Raw genomic sequence first — 17,703 nt, 5'->3', positions numbered from 1 at the left:
TTTCTACTGCAATCCATCATTCCTCAATTGACATTTGACACATTTGGCATAAAAATGCTCATTTTTTGTTAAATCTGTTTTTCATACTGGCTCATCAAAATGCTGTATACCACATATTGTGCTACAAATTAAAAATTCTCATATTTGCTGCCAAGTTAATTAGCAGATACCAAATTATTGACAAGTATCATCAAAGGTTTTAAGGACCTATCCAAAGTCTTTAACTTTGAGATGGTGAAAGTTAAAGACTTTGGGTAAGTCCTTAAAACCTTCGTCAGTAATTTGCTATCTGCTAATTAACTTAACATTTTTAATAAAATGAAACCCAGGATTAAGCATAGTTAAGTTTTACTTATACCTTGTTCGTGGACGTTGGTCGTCTTCAGACTCGCTGACTTCTTCACTAACCGCAGATTCATGAAACTCGGAGTCATTTGAATCATCGCTGCTCACTTTACAAACAGAAGTATAATTTCATGTTGAATATTACTGCAAAGTTAGCAACGTTACGTATCTTCTAATTATACAAGCTGTTTAAGAACAACAAGCACGGCAGAAGTTTGTTTCAGACACTGTAAGACCCATTAAACCCACTGACAAGAAGCAACAAGTATATAAGGGGTATGGCATAGAAAAGCTTAACATGTAAGCACTAGCTGAGCCGTGACAGATGGCATGTTATGCCAACAAGACTTGAGGTCTTTATGCATTAATACATCTTAGTTTACAAGGAAATGACAGAAAACATTACATGAGAAAGTGTCACATTTCAAAGACAGCAGGCAAGGAGGAGAGAACAAAATGGGAAGAGTGCTGAACAAACAAAAGATGATTTTTTGTTAAACAGAAACTTTTGTTTCGAATGTTTTAGACGTAATTTTATAATCATACTTCACAAATCATGCAAACGAGCCTTATTTACTAACTATATATGCAATTATATTACTGTATTTATGGCTTGAAGTTTCTTCAGGTAATGCAAGTTTAAAACTGACTCAAAAGACAATTAAAAATACACCTGAACTAGCAGGTAATACTTCTATAACTACTTTTAGGAGCTATCACTGGCATTTATAGGCAATTAAGACCAGCATGCCATTTAGCACCTTTAGAATTTCAGTTTGACCTTCAACACAGTGGAAAGCGTAACTATTTTATGAGTAACAAGGTTTAGGAATTGTTTTACATACATGGGGGAACATAATATTGGTAAAATAGGGCTAAAAACTAACAAGCTGGAATAAAGTATGTTGTTCTATCTAAGACTAGTCCAAAGACTTACACTGAGGAATTCTGAGAATTACTCTGGCTGCATTTTATTTGCACATTGACACTTAATTTACAATTACTGTTCTTGAAAGACATGTTGTTGGTAGAGTTATAATTCCGTAAGAGAGGAAAAGCATGAATATACATTCAGACAAAAATGAAGAGTTTTCATGAAGGAAAACTATACACAAAACACATTGCATCTTTTAGTCTATGGAAAGTCTATGGAGTCTGCAAAAGATGGCTAGCATTAGTGCAACACAGAGCAGGAATGTACTGTGCACCCCTACTTCCACTGGTCACAAAATACTATCAACACCTACACTGACCAGCATGGCAGTAAGCATTTATCTTCACTATCGCTCTACTCCTCTGTTCAAAAGGACTTGTTCCAGCACGCAACAATGAAAATGACAAATCAAAGTCAGGCACCGTTTCACAGTGCCATCTGGTGTTCAGCTAAAGCTTGCAACAGTTTGAACTCGGACGGAGACATGTCTGATGCACAAGGGCGTACTAACAGTCCAAACTAAGGAGAGACATTACATAAGGTTGATCTTCACAAATTACGACATGCTGGCCTTGCCACTGTTATTTAAAATTAATATTCTAAGACTAAACACGATTAACCCAATTCAGAGGATACACTAAGTGGAGAGTGCTGCATTTGTATTCAACAGCCTCAATAAAATTATTTATCAATTATTCACAGACAAGTGAATTCTAGATTTAATACATTAAAGTTTATACAGAGATTTTAAAACTACAGAGTTTTCAGATCTCCATTCTGATAGGCTTTCAACTTATGTTATAGAAACAAGTACATGTGAAAAAACCAAAACAAAACAGCTGGACTATGTACCTTTCCTTCTATTTCTGCGTTTCCCTTCTTTTTTGTCTTTTGGTTTCACCTTTTTTTCTTCACCAGACTCTCCATCACTCACTGTTAGCTTGTGCCTCAGCAGTCTGTGTCTGTATCTAGGCTTCTTTGATTCTTCTTCCTCTGAATCCGATTCAGAATTATCTTTCTTCTCATTCTCTTCTGTCAGAGATAAGTCAGTACATGCACACTGGTCATTTTTTTCTTACTTAAATTTGCCAAGAATTAAAATCTGTATTAATTTAGGCTAAATTCTGTGCTTTTCCAGGAAATAAGGGGGCAACAACACACCAATGTTTCCTCAAATTTTAGGTATTTTATGCTGCCCGAACACTTGAAATGTCTGTTCCAATAACGGTGTATGTTAGACAAATCTTTCCCATGCATTTGCAAGTCTTACTGTTCTGTACAGATTATTCCTCACAAATCACTAGGACTTTTGAACTGGTTACAAAAATCAGACTATTAACAAAAAAATACACTTAGAAGAGCAAAAAAGATAACAATCCTCATGACCATGTACACTGGACTATTTGGCAACTACCTATCAACATCGATGACATTTTTTTGTTGAAAACTGAAGAAACTTTATGATCATTTTCCCCAGCAACCTTTGAAATTATGACAGGTGCTACAGCACCATTTTTTCCCAGATGCTTTTTGGTGCTCACCATCATCTCCTGCGTTTTCGTTTTGCTTTCCAGTTTTCTTTTTTCTTTCATCCGATTCATCATCTGAAGATGCATCCTCATCAGAGGAAAGATTGGCTTTAATTTCTTCTAAAAGCATTTTCTTGGCAATTCTTTGAAGTAAAACAGAAAAAATTATTTATTCCATTGTTCAAGTAAATCTATGAATGATCAGTGTAATCCTATACCATTCAGAACTTAAAAAAAAAAGGGGGGGGGTGGTTTGAAAGTTGAACAAAAAAAAGACATGATGAAAAGTCATTGTGGCAACACAGGATCTATCCGCAAAAATCTCATGTTAAAATATAATGTGTTAACTTGCTTTCAGAAAGCAAATCTGCATAATGCTTCTTAAAAAAGAATTTAAATGCTTTAAGCAAGACTGGAGATAGCTATAAAATGTACAAACTTTCATTTTATTCATGGTTTGTTTGGACGAACTCTCATCAGTTCTGGGACAGCACCTATATGTATGCTATCACTAACAAGAACATGAAGATGCTGCAGACCAAACCCTAACACTCAAATTATTCTCCCAAAAATGGTTATCATGCTTACTTGATTTAACTCAATGTGATTAATTTCCTGAGGCACTGAATCTACTTGACCAGTGTATATGTAAACTAATGGTTTTAAAAACAGCATATCGCTGAACGCACGTTTTAAACCAGGAGAAAAGGATTACTGCAATATGCATTAACGTACAGGTTCAAAAAAAAAGAAAATTTATTACCCTACCTCTAAATAGCTTGCTTTCAACTGTGTTTACCACTCTAATTGCTTGGGCCCACCCTACTGCAAAATAGATGCTGCAGTAATTGAAGCAATTCATGTCGTCTCAAGATGAACTGATACGAAGTGCCTCAGGAAAAAAACCCACACTGAATCCCTCCTAACTACAAGCACTCGCCTTACAGCAACGACAGCAAAAAAAAAAAAGGTATGTGTACATACACATACACACAAAAACATTTTATCAAATATTATGGGACCTAAATTTCAAGGAAAAACTACAATCTTATTTCCTGTTCCACCAACTGTTTGCTCAGCTTCTTAGTTTCATTTCAGCCCAAGAATGTTTTCAGATAACGTACAAGTTACTATGGAAAAATGATTTCTTTACATGCTCTTGCAACATAAAAATCTTATATGAATCTATCCAAGGCAAAATATAAAATGATATGTGAAAAGCACAGGAAATAGTGGACTTATCTGAGAATTCGTACTTCCAAGGGAAAAAAAAATCCTGAAACCATGAAACCAGGCCTTCCTCAAGCAAGTATCAGAAATATTATAGTTTCATTCCACAGTCGTCAATTTTAATTTTGGGGGTTTTTTGTATGGGTCAAATCTGGTCTGTCTTGCCTTTGAGGAGAATTAATGTATACTGTATATACATGGTTCAGAATGGGAAAGTTTTCATACCAGTCAAAACAAATAGTTCAAAACCCGTGAAACTGAACCACAACCTAGGCCTCACCGGGAAACGGCAAAGGAACAGGGATTTCTTAAGTACAGCTTCTTAGGCATTAGATAATTGTTACTTACACACAGCACTACAAAATAGGTTTCAAGGAATCTGTAATTCATTTTTCAGCATTCAACGTCACTAAAACAAAGGAACTTTTCAAAGGGAATTTTCCCAAGGTATCTTTCCTAACACTTCACACAGGATTTCCTGTTTTTTTTTGGTGGCAGTATATTTTCCAAAAAGATTCCAATGCTAATGTATATTCAGTTGTTACTAGAAGATGGAAGTAAAATGGTTTAATAAACAATTCAGATTGCCCAGCGTCACAGTTTACATCAGCACCCAAAACACCCCCCCACACGCTTTTGAGAAATGGCTTGCAAAGAAAAAAACGATTAAGTTTAAAATGCAGTACTCTTGGTAAACTTTAATTCTATATACATCAACAGATCACAGTGTGAACCCAATGAAAACTTTACTAAAGTCCATAAAGTAACATCTTCATCCAAATGTTTTTTGCATTAGCTCCTTCCAGGACTTGGAAAAGGGACTTAGGGAGGGGGCTGGTTTGTTTTTTTGTGGGATTCTGTTTTCCTGGTGTGTTTTGTTGGTTTTTTTTTAAAACCCACCAAATCATGTATAACAGCAACAGGAATATATAGCTTCTCATGTAAGAAATTAAGCCTATATTTCTTCCATCTCTTAACGGTCAGAACTCTTTCTTCAAAACAAAACTGCTTGGCACAGGTTGGCTCCTCTTTAAAAGCTTTTAATGTAAATTATTAACCCTGAATTCTGCTCCAGGAAATGCAGACAGCAGCGGTTTAGCTACTTTTCTTGTTTAAAAAAATAACAATCACCACCAAAGTTTTGCTTTGGAAGAGGGGAAGGAAAAAAAAAAAAAAAAAGCAGAAACACTAATAAAAAACTGCAAAATTTCAATATTCAATCCTGAAAGTATTGCCTAGTAATACTGCCTTTGACTTACTTTAGACTGTCCTCAACTGCATTAGCAAAGCGAACACAACTTGCATGCGGGTAACAATACTTACCTTTCATACAGGTCACCTTTAAAAATTTATTTACATATTTTTAAACAAAGGTTGGCTTTGGTTCTTAACAAATGATGACATACATTTTCACTTGTTCTTTTATGAAAAAAAACTTTTTTTTTTTTTTTTTGTTGGGGGGGGGGGGGGGAGCAAACATATCATTCACCTAAAAATACCATGCACAAAATCTACTATCCATAAACAGAAGATGCTGTTATTTTCCTACTAATCATCATCATAACCACCAACCAGACTGGGTAAACTTGCAGGTGATAATTAATTCTTAACAGTAATATTAAGTAGTTATTACTTTTATACTCCAATAGAAAATCAGAGATATCTTTTTAGCTAGGATAAAGACTCAACTGCTTTGAATCAAACAGATGGAACTGTTTAGTGAAAAAAGGTACATTCTCTTCAATGCGTAATACTGGCATGATTTTAGGCTAAAAATGTCAAATATTGTTGAGATGTTCTAAATTTGAAAGATTCCTATTTTTAATGTAACTACATATTTGATAGGAATTGAAAGTGTAAGCAATATCAGAAGCAGATTAAGACTTGTAAATGCATCTGACATGACTAATATAACAAATGGCATATATGAATTAGAATAAATTAAGTCCTGGACTCTTCAAACTGGTTTTTAATTAAATTATATGTGGCTCAGGATAATATATCACATTTCTATTTTAAGATATAAACCTACTTAGAGTGACCAGGTTTCTAAGCTAAGAAACTACATATGCTAGCTTTAATATTTTGATATTCACATTAACATCAAACTGCAAGTACCACGGAAAAACAAGCTATGATTGTGTGAAAACTCCCTAGCGCATATTCTTCCAGAGAAACCAATAAATATCAAAAGATACCGTAATATTTACTTGGATCAAGGTCAGAAAAGACATTCTTGGCCAACAAGATGTAACAGTTGAACACTATAAACAAATTTAATTAAGAAGCATCAAGAGCTGTATGACTTCCAGCACAGGCCTTCAGGTAGTAAAAAAAAAACCATAAAATCTCTGCATTTCATTCATTTCTGCCACTGATCTGCTGTAACCCCGAGCATGTCATACTGTCCCTCTCCTCCTGATCTAAACTATCGTGAGATTTGTATAAAGGCCATTTTCCCAACATGTGCCTTACAGAATGGGACTGTAATCTTAACCAGAGCAAAAAAAACCCCAACTCTAGAATAAAGTAACAGTATATATGCATGATTTTACATAAATCAGGATTTAAACCTATTTTACCTTTGTAAGAATGACACCAACAATATACATTTTAAAAAAATGAATTGGTTACTATGTATTTTTGACTTATGCTAAAGAAAACATTTTTAAGAAAAGACAGGCAAAAGTGGAAGTTGCCCAGGGGCTGCTTAATCACAGTATAGGACTACTTTGAATTATCCTTCAGACACTGCAGCAAAAATGCAACAGTAGGTGCAACCTCTCACGATGTGGAGTTAAATTCACATAGTAATTTGCACCATTCTTTTTTGTGAATTTTAAGAGTGCCAATACAATGCACTCATTTATAGATTGACAAAAATCTTGGTGAGATAACGCCACTGTGAAAATAATTTTTCTTCTTAGAAAGCCAGTTTCAAATATTAGTTAATTATCATGATGTATTACCACCAATTATGTCATATCAACTTACACTTAGTGTTCATAAATACCTACTAACTCTATGTAGAAATAAGGTTGCCCAAAACAAGGCTTTGGGCCAGGGAGGATGTTTTTATGCGGCTAATAAAAGCCACCTTCTTTCAGCTGAAGCACTAGTGAATTAAATGGGCCTTTGGTATATTACTAAAAAATTCAGAACCATTTAAAATATATTTTTAGAGATTAATAATTGGATGAAATGTCGTACACATTTAAAAAAAAAAGTGAGACCTGCCAAACACCTTGTTCTAAAATACTGTACTGCCTTTGTTGAAACAGTCCGATTTTCAAGCTGTCAAGAGTTGTATTAAATTAAATGCTTGGACAAGAAAAACGTTTTACAAAAATTTATTGCAACCATCAAATACTTGAAAGGCATTCTGCATTGAATACACTATTAACTTGTTAATAAACAAAACTACTGCAAATATATTAAACAGTACCATTTAAAAGATCAGAAGGACCAATAATAAATAGTTACACAGCATAAGATGAAAGCATACAACACTGTATGTCATATTAAGACCCACTTGGATATCGCATTTTGGTAAAGATGATTCCAAGACTATTAATATTCATGTCATGCACATCCAAAGGTATGCAAATAACAAGAGCATCTAAACTAGAGACTTGCAAACATGAGTTCCCATACTACAAATACCTCGTAGGTACTACATACCCTCTTTGGCCTGGAAGAAAATAGGCAACTTAATCTGAATAGTAGGTAAACTATTTAAACACTTTGTGTTGAGTAAACAGAAGAACAACCTTTCAACTTCTTGAAAGTTGTTCCATCTTTTTACATTTTGTGTATCTGATTTTGGTGCCAAGTACAATTCACGATGGATGTAAAATTAGACTGCAGTTACCAGTTAACAAGTCTGAAGGTTGACAAAACTGTTTATTGACAAAATGCCTCCCCAACTCATTAGTATATATTCAAAATATTCCCTAAATAAAAACTTCAACAAAGATTCAGTTCAAAAACAAAGTACAGAAACTGATTTTTAAACCCCAAATTCATATTACCGATTTGCTATCAGTTGGGTTAACTCATTTCCCATGTATACCTCTTAAACTAATAATTAAGATCTGTCAGTAACATTTGTAAGGTAAACACTGAATTTTGACAAAAGTATATTGGCTTAGTTATCAACCAGAAACACTTACGAAACAAAAAAGAAAAGAAAAAAAAAAAACGGGCTGAAATTCAAGAGTAATTTTTAAAAATCTTGTATTAGCATGTTCTACTTACAACCCTGTGCTGTCAAGTCCCCAAAAGAGCATCTTTCTTTAAAAGCTGAATTATTTGATTAAATTTGAAGACTGAAAACAAGCAAAAACTACATCAGCAGCAGTATTTTTGATGCTAAACTGAGGTCTGTAAAGGCTATTAAAACAGTGTTTCTAGGAATTTACTTCAGCCACAGATCAAAGCATACAACTCTGTGAAACAAAGACACCGTATTCTAAACTAGTAAGGCTCAGAAGAAGAAAAGAAGGAAGACTCCAACAGCAACTGTGCAAAGCTATGAAGCTGGTCCCACACATGATATTATTCAGCAAAAAAAATCAGTTTCTGAAATACTGTGTAAAAATTTGTTGAATAACTCTTCAGTCTAACTAAAATAACTTCCAAAAAAGAAACTGTGGCTTGTAATTGAGCAATACTTCAAGTTATGCGCCCACTCATTAGGAAACAAAGCTTTTACATTTTCTAGCCAGGCTATTTTTTGTAACTACAATGGTACTGGTGAAATATGACACGTCTTAACTAACTATACCTTACATAGATTAATTTTTATTGAACTTGAAACTGAAGCAATAAATATAAGCCACAATTCTGAAAAGATCTATGCAAAGACTTAAAACGTATTAGTCTCTTCAATACCAGTTGAGCCTATGCACAGTGCTCGTAGAATCATAGCCTTAACTATCACATTACTTACTTCAGGTGTTCTTTAGTGGATTAAAATTCAGTTTAATTAACAGCTGAAAATATCTAATACTGTTTTCTCCACATTTGTGTTTTCTCTTTATTGCGAAAAGGTGTTTCAATTAAAAAGCAAATTTTTAAAAATGTAAAATTTAAAAAGTAGCAGTAATAACCAAGTTCAATCTGAAAATATTTTAGTGCTGCACATTGCACAGATGCAAATTTTTACTTTCTATTCATGGAAGTAGCTTCAGTTCACATTTATCAGAAGTAGGCTACCTGCCTGAATGAAATACTTGTCACAAACCTCACAATTTCAGTGGGAACATAAAATGGACAGCGCTGCAGTGCTTTTATAACATACCCTATGCAAGGTGTGTTAGCTAACACTTCTAAAAACTTTCTTTGCATTTCTGGATTTTGGCCTCTGTTTTCTGGCCCCTTGTTCAAACTTGCGGGAAGCCCGTGAGCGAGTCTTTACAGGGCAGGCAGTCGTGGTTTTTACAACCTGCTTGCTCTTCCGTTGCGCCGGTTTGCGCCCACACCTAGGGTGTGTTATAATCTTTTTTAAGTCCTTACGGATGGTATCATACCTATTCTCAGGATCGTCATCATCATCATCTTCCTCCTCCTCCACTGGAACAGCCCTTGATTTAGTCTCTCCCTCATCTCCTGGGGGAGGAAGGGGAAACAAAAAACCAGAAAACATCAACACTTAATAGGTGTAAAACCAACAACAGACAACACAGCATGTGAACTATTGTCTCCATCAAGAATGCCCATCTAAAAATACCTTGGGCATACCATCACTTCTCCATCAGGAAACAAAAAAGCCAGTTATCTATCTTGACATGTGCAAGTAAATATTTTTACTAATAAAAGCATCTAGTTTTTTAAGCAGCACTTTTATCCATGTTATGCTTGCTACTACACGCACCTTGCGATTCTTTCCTTATTACATACTGTGAAATTGTGGGGTTTTTAGACCAAAACTGTATACAGAGACTGAATACTCCTACCTAGGATTCAGAAATTGAGCTTCCCAAGGCAATTATTAGCTCCATTTCAGAAGCTCTGCTACTGACTTTGTGTAAATTGAAAAGGGGGTCCAAACAAATATATTACAGTCACTTATGAAACTTAGGAGCTACCCTGCTGCCATTAAGTACTCAAGAATAATAATCCTTGCCTATTTTTGCTTTCAGAGTATCAGACATAATACATGTACATGTGTTGTGTATGTGTGAAGACTTAAGCTTTGAAAACTACATGCGCTACCCTTACTGCAAGTTATCAAAACCCAGCTGCACTACATGGATACCGTCTCATACGGAAAGCACATCAAAACCAACAGCATGGGACACATAATAGCGGAGGAAGAGCACAGTATGACACCAGCCTTCAAGCTCCTCTGCACTCTCCTGGCTGAACCGAAAGGAATTCAGATTTCTACTACATTCCCAGGCCTTTCCCCTTTCTCTCGTTCTTCTGACTCGCGTGTAAGTAATTTTACTCCTAGTTAGTAAAATAAGGCTTAGGAAAAGAGACCTCAACATTTTAATGAAACTAGATTCCCTTATTCTTAATTGCTACTGCTTATTTTCTAGCTAGGTGGGCTGGACTAAGACGAGGCTCGCTCCAAGCTGTTTTAACATACACCTGTCCTGGAATTGCCACTACCACGATGTCTGACAGGACTGTGTAAAGGTCATCGCAGAAAGTCCCTCACTCTTGGGCTTAAGAAAATAGAAGTAATTTGTTGGTTAAACCAGATTCTAAGTCTCATTCAACGATCAACCTACAGAGCTTGTTCAGACACAGAAAAGACTAATTTATTCACCTATTAAGCCAAAAGCAAACTGAAGAGAAAGGGTAAGTTTGCCTCCTCTTAAAAAAATACAACAAAGGCAGATTTGAGTATTTCCAAGGACAGGGACTCCAAAATTTCACAGGGCAACCAGTTTCAGGCTTTGACCATACTCAACATCAAGGATTTTTTCCTAGTATCAACAGTTTTCCTTGCGAAAAATTGTACCATGTCCTCTCATCATGCATCTAGCTCAGTCTTCTCTGTAACTACCCATTAAAGTGATTACAAGACAGCAATTAAGACTCCCCATTTTTAGCATCTTCCTCTCCAGGCTAAACCAACCCACCTCTCTCTCAGTCTGACTCTACTATCAATCATCCCACATCACCATCTCATTTTTCCAATCTGTACACTATAATCACTCTTCCATCCAATAGTTATCTAATCTTTCCACTTGTGACTTGCAAATAAAATAATCGCTCCCACTGCCTCAGACACCTTCTGATATATTACAACCAAATTCTTCCTCCTGGGTAATTTCAATACCAAGTCTATGAGCGTACACCGTACATGAGTAAAAATTTTTTCTTTTTAAGTATTTTTCTTTGATGGTCCAGTGATGCTGAGAACTGTTGCATATGGGTTACCTTCACGAAGTAACATCAGTTGTCTATCCATGGGGAGTATTTTAACAACCACGGCAGCTACCACATGCAAGATGCTAGTTCATGACTATGCAAACCATTTGTTATTTGCAATCTGCCCCAGCAGTGGCACTACTGAGAAAAGTAGTTTTGGCAGCCATCAATGAAAAGCCTCCCAATATTACATGCAGAAAGAGGCTACTATCTAAACTTACTTCATCAGAGGACCTCGAGAAACAAACATTACAGTGCTGTAACATATGCAGAATAAGAAACTTACTTTCCAACTGTTACTCTACAATGATGCAAAGCACCATTAATCAAACCTTGATTTCTTACAGGGCTCCAAGTCCACAGTAGGATATAGCACCTGTTTTTATTGTTGTTTTCTTGGTTTTGAGAAACTACAAATAACAATCATCTCATTTTGCATTTACTGTCTGCCTCCAAGGGCTTTTTGGGAAAGCCAAACTGCAACTGTGCCTCTTCCCTTAGTTTCATAAACATATTGGTGTTCATTTTTCATTTAGTTGCAGCTTCACAAACTACTGTATCTGAGCAAACAGTTACAGTAAAGTCATGTACAGGAAGTTCTATGAAACATTAGAAACAAATAAATTAGGAAACAATTCACCTGTCAGAGTAATTAAAACAGCAGTTAAGGCTTCATTTTTTCTAGCTGAAAATTCATTTAATAAAACCATGTGTAACATCCACATAATGTGAAAACCACCCCTCCTTTTTAAGTTCTTTAAAATCAAGTGTTCCAACTCTGAATTTCTGGATTTCTTTCTAATTTCCTAAACATCTAAGACACTGATGAAATAGCTATCTTGGCAAGAGAAAGAATTCTTACTATTAAACTTGCTATGAAAATAATAAGCAATGACAGATTTCTGTTAACTGATACCAGCTGTTCCAAGGCTACATGGATCTCACGAGGCATGACGATCATCTACTTGATTTTTAAGATCTATGCTAGAGTGCCGTGTCTTCCAAGTGATCTCTAGTGCATAACCAGGAGCTGACAACGGAATTCACTAGATACCTACTGCTTAAGGCCATCTTCTGCTCTATCACACCCGAGCAGCCAAAGAGAGAAACAGACTTTGGAAAGCTGCACTGCAAGGAAATACCTGCAGCAATCACAGACTAGAGCTTCTCGAGCCTCTCCACCTACAGTGACATCCTTTCATCCACAAGTGACAACCTGCACAAACTGAAATGGCTGCTTCCAAATCAGTATCTTAACTTCCAAAACTTAACCGGCTGCAAAGGTTTAAATGCATAATTACCTACATACTAATATTTTCACTTCTAGGTTATTCAATGTCACCTGAATCTTACAAGCTTGCTCCATTAGTGTATTATTAATACAGGTAGATGAACATCTGTTGCACACCTGATGACTGACAAAATCCTGTAGCAGCAGATAGTATTAAGGTTTCAGTCACTGGCACAATTTTCTGCTCGTCACTGCTTCCATCACCTGATGAATTCTGTTCAGCATCTTCTTCCTTATCAGATGAGGAAGAAGAAGTAACCACCACCTTTGCTGACACTTTCTTTTTTGAGTTAGTCTTCTTACTTTCTTTCATTGATCCTCTTTTAATCTTTTTCTTACTGCCTTCGTAAGACTCATCATCAGAAGAGGACTCATTCTGTTCTTTCTTGGAAATTTTCTTTTTGTGACTTTTTTTTTTCTTTTCTTTAGTTTCGGGTTTTTTTTTACTCCGTACAGCATCTTCAGAAGAACTCTCCTCTTTTAGGGGAGATTTCTCAGCATCAGAGGATAAATCAAGCTGTACTCTTTTAGGTACCCTCTCTCTCAAATTATGCCTTTTCTTTTCTTTGAACACTGGTTCATTTTTAGTTCTGTCATTTTCAGAAGAATTGCAACTTCCTTTCTCTGGAGATGACTTTTCAACATCAGAATAGGAATCATCTTGCTCTTTCTTGCAACTTTTCTTTTTCAGTTCTTCAGATTTCTTCACTTTGCTTTCTAAGCCTTTTTTATTCTTGAATCTGTCTTTTGAAGAATCAAAATTTTGCTCTTTCTTTGCAGATTTCTCAGTACTCTCTGAGGAAGAATCTTCCTGTGACTTTCTCTTTTTCAAATCCTTGCTCTTCTTAAGTTCAGTTAGCTTTACACTTTTAGGACTACTCTCCTCTTTCTCCAGTGAAGATTTCTCAACATCAGAAGACTCATCAGGGTTTCCCTTTACAGCTTTTTCTTTTAAGTCTTTGTTTAGCTTTTCCTTAGCAGCTGACGCCTTACCAGTTTTTTTATCTTTAGGAGAATGATTAATCTCCTTGTCTCGGGAAGACTTTTCAGCATCATCATCTTCAGAAGATTTCTCTTTCTGTTTCTTCAAATTTACCTTTCTCTTACTACTTACTTTTTTCCTCTGCTCTTCTTCAGAGGAATCATAACTATCTTCTTTTCGAGAGTATTTTTTCTTAGCTTTTTTTGCAGACTCAATTTTACTCAAAATTTTTATTTCTTTTTCCAACTCAGAATCATAGTTCGAAGAATCTGAATAGTTTTGTCGTTTCTTTTTAGCAGCAGTGGAATTTTTAGCCAATTTGCCTCTTTTAGCATCTAAATCCGAACCCGAACTGGAACTTTTTCGTTTTCGTTTTCCATTTTCATCCTTCACTGGTTGATCCTTTGAAGACTTCTGATCCTTTGCTGGTGCTTCACTATTGCTATCAATTTCTGAAGAATTGTGACTCATCATAGCTACTTCTTTAAGAACAGCTGGCATCTCATCAGAATCTGAGCTATTATCTAATACATACGGCTTTTTTGATTTAGAAAGTTCATTAGGACTAGGACCATCAACAGTATTGTCCGAAGAATTTTTGTCATTTTTCCTCCTTGGTTGTTTTGATGATTTTCTTTTATGCTTTTCGTTACATGTGTCATTGCTATCTTCCTCTGAATTTGATGTTAAAGGACTGATGTCTGTTTGGCGCCTCAGAGGTGTAGTCTTCACACGTGGTGATCTTCTGAGATCAGATTCCTCTACCAGTGAGACAGTTTCATTCTCTGTGGAAGGTTCACTGCCAGCATTATGATTCTGTTTTACAGAATCACAGTTTTCTGCTTTAGGTATGACATCAACATCCTTATTCCTCTTTTCTAGACTGCTGTCTTGATCTTCAGCTTTAACTGAAGACTCTGACAGGGAAACAGGAGTCAATTTTACAACCAATTCTTTTGTTCCTTTAGCTGATGATTTTAACTTAGTACCACCTTCAGTATCTTTCACAGGAGCATTTGATTTCATACTTGAATTTAGAGTCATGTCATGATCTGTTCCTGTATTTCCGTTGTCTTGCTCATCTGATGTAACCTGAACCTCCATAGCAGATTCCAGGGTCTCAAAAATATCTTCAGGAACAGATGAGGGAATGGACACTATATCCATGTCTAAAGCCTCTGTGCTATTAGGTTCATACTGAGGTTCTTCACTTCTGCCAGACCTTTTATCTTCACCAGAGGTACGCTTGTTAACTGTTTGTTCCACTGTTGGAACACTTTGATCCATGGGCTCACTGCCAGGTTGTCCTGATACAACTTTTTTCTGTGTCTTCACAGTGTCATCCTCTTTTAATGCCACGTGTTTTCCTTCATCTTTTTTCACCTCATTTTTTTCTGATATAGCATCAGTTTTTTTCTCTGTGGTATTTTTATCTTTGATTTTAACATTGAAAGCTTGAATCTCCAGGTTCAGACCTTCTTCTAGTGCCAGATGAGCTTTTTTCATGTCACTCAACACAGATTTAAAAGCTTTTAGCTGACAAAATTGCACAGTTGGGCTTATTTCCATATTTTCTGCAGCATTTTTCAGAAAGTTTACAAAACGAGAATTCAGATTTGTTGTAGTTTCAATCAGCTTTTTTGTCTTCTTCAGCAAGTCCTTTGGCACCATTAGTGCTTTATAAGAATATGTTATTGAACCTGAATATGAATCATCTAGGTTTTTTTCTTCACCATTACAATTTGAACTACTTCTCTTTGGAGAAAACTTGACTGTATTGTCATATATTTTACTTTTTTCACTTTCAACTCTGATCTTTTTTTTGTTTTGTTGCAGTAACTGTTCTAAATTTTCAAAGACACTGTCGCATGCAGTGACCAAGTCCAACAAAGGCTCTGGATGGCAAATATAGCAGTGCCACTGGTTATTTTCATCCAATATAGTCGATAGCTCCTTTCGACCCAGGTTGCGCAAAATGCACTTTTTACAGAAGGCGTTATGGCAAAAGTCACAGCAAATCAAATTTCCACCTTCAGCACACCACCTGAAATGAGAAAGAAAAAATATGAGTGTTACCTCCGTATCAACAAAGTGACAAATTTGACAAGTTCACTTATTTTTCACTATTTGATGAGGAATCTGCATGTAAAAAATTCAGCCCACCAATGGATATCCATTAAGTGAAAACATTATTAAAAGCATGACTGAAAAGTACTCAGTTGAGAATTGGAAATTAAGAAAGGTAAGGTATTAGATTAACAATTCACAACGCTGAAATGGTAAGTAGTATCCAAACAGTTTCAGCACCAGTTTTAAGTAAGAGAAAAAACTGTGTTTTCCATACTTCTCAGTATTTGAAGGGAGGGGTGGGGGGGGAAGTAATTTATTCCACAGCGAAACAAATTAGCTTCAAAACTTTTGAGCCTTAACTGGTATACTACTACTGCAGGCACATAATAAAAAAAAAAATCCCACATGTTTTTTGATCTACGTCTAAACTGCACAGTCTTTGATGAAGACCTGAGAAGTAGCTAACAAGTAAGCTTGTAGGCACCACAGACCACACAATTTTGACTAGATTACACATTCAGGTATTTGCCATAAAGACATAGTACTTCAGTATTCCAAATGCAGAAGATGCCTCTGGGAAACCAAGTTTCTGTGGCTCAACGTTTAAAATGCCAGATTTTATTCCCCGCTTTAAAGTATTTGTAAGGTGGCATGCTATTTAGTTAAAAAATGTCTTACAAGTGTTTGCTTTAGATTTCTTTATAAAAAGTTTTCCTTTTGATTACTATATTAATAAATAGTATTCAAAAAAAACCCTGGAGTTGAGCATTTCTTGGTGCGAAACAATTGTACTGGTCTTTATCTGTCAGTTATTTCATTATTGCAAGAAAAAAAAACCAACAACCCAAAACAAAGCATAACTGCTGTGGGTGTTACTTTGGTTTTTGTACACTTACCTACACTGTTCATCCATTCCATCTGAATCACAGCTGATGTCATCGCTCATGTAATACTTGTAGCAAGTCTGTAAAGAAAGAAGTAAGACAAGGAATTTTTTATTAAATCTCAACTGGAATTTAGCAATTCATATGATTTCAGCATGTATTAGAAGCAAGCCATTAAGAGCATCAGAAGATCTTCAGCATTCTAACTCTTATAAATCTGTTTTAATCTAAAAAACATCTTCCATAGATAAAACAGGTCGTAAACAATGAATTCTTATTTAGATGGCTCAAGGTTTATTTGAAAATTAAATAGGCTTTTGTTTGATGGCTGCATATTTGCATATTTTAGAACATCATCTGAATGTTTCTCTTCAAAACTATGGTTTTTTCCATCTGTTTCCTAGGTAAATCAATAGCACATCTTCCCTGACACAATTAACCCTACATAAATAACAATTTTCAGCTGTATGCTTCTTATGTTAGCAATCGATCCCATAAGGCATTTAATAAAAAGGTCTTCACTATTAATCCTGATGTTAACATCCAAGGCTCTAATTTCCAGGTGCAAACTAAGCATTTTCATTGAAAAATCGTTAAGAAAAAAAAATACAACTCAGCTAGTAGTAATAGTGGCTTCTGTTGCTCAATTCTTTAAACCAAATTTTGAAGGTGAGAGATTTTTTCCAGTTGCTGGTAAAGGTTCTCCCAGACTTGCAACGCTGCTTTGAATAGGGATCAAGACAAGCTATTGGCTAAATTCTATCCTTTTACCCAGTAAATTCAGAATCAAGAAGAGGCTTCAGCACCTGAATTTAAAATTATGATGCCCCTTTATCTGGAACAGTTATACACCTATTCAACTAACTAAACAACAACAAACAACAAAAACCCCAGTAAAAGCTGATGTTTAGACACTCGACAGAACATTCATAGTCAAAGGAAAACAGCTTCTCGAGTCTGGGACTGTTTACCTAAGCAGGAAAAAAATAAGGGAAGAACTAGGCACAGAAAGTAATGGCAGACATGGAGTATGCAGATCAGGGACTTCCATT

General features: G+C 35.6%; 1 protein-coding gene across 4 annotated transcripts in view; it reads right to left on the bottom strand.

Annotated features, from left to right (window-relative positions):
- The window catches only part of ATRX (ATRX chromatin remodeler), an 86,499-nt gene that overhangs the window by 44,327 nt on the left and 24,469 nt on the right, over positions 1-17,703 (bottom strand). For all 4 annotated transcript variants that reach the window (XM_056360141.1, XM_056360142.1, XM_056360143.1 and 1 more), the window contains 6 exons: positions 16,664-16,731; positions 12,833-15,741; positions 9,570-9,648; positions 2,821-2,951; positions 2,132-2,311; positions 359-452 (listed from right to left, as the gene is read on the bottom strand). In XM_056360141.1, coding sequence (XP_056216116.1) covers positions 359-452; positions 2,132-2,311; positions 2,821-2,951; positions 9,570-9,648; positions 12,833-15,741; positions 16,664-16,731 — 3,461 coding nt within the window. The remainder of the gene's footprint in view (positions 1-358; positions 453-2,131; positions 2,312-2,820; positions 2,952-9,569; positions 9,649-12,832; positions 15,742-16,663; positions 16,732-17,703) is intronic.

Source organism: Falco biarmicus, chromosome 14, assembly GCF_023638135.1.
Source record: "Falco biarmicus isolate bFalBia1 chromosome 14, bFalBia1.pri, whole genome shotgun sequence".
NCBI classification, from domain to species: domain Eukaryota; kingdom Metazoa; phylum Chordata; class Aves; order Falconiformes; family Falconidae; genus Falco; species Falco biarmicus.
Note: the sequence above shows the minus strand (reverse complement) of the source record. Positions and strands in the feature narration are given on the sequence as shown.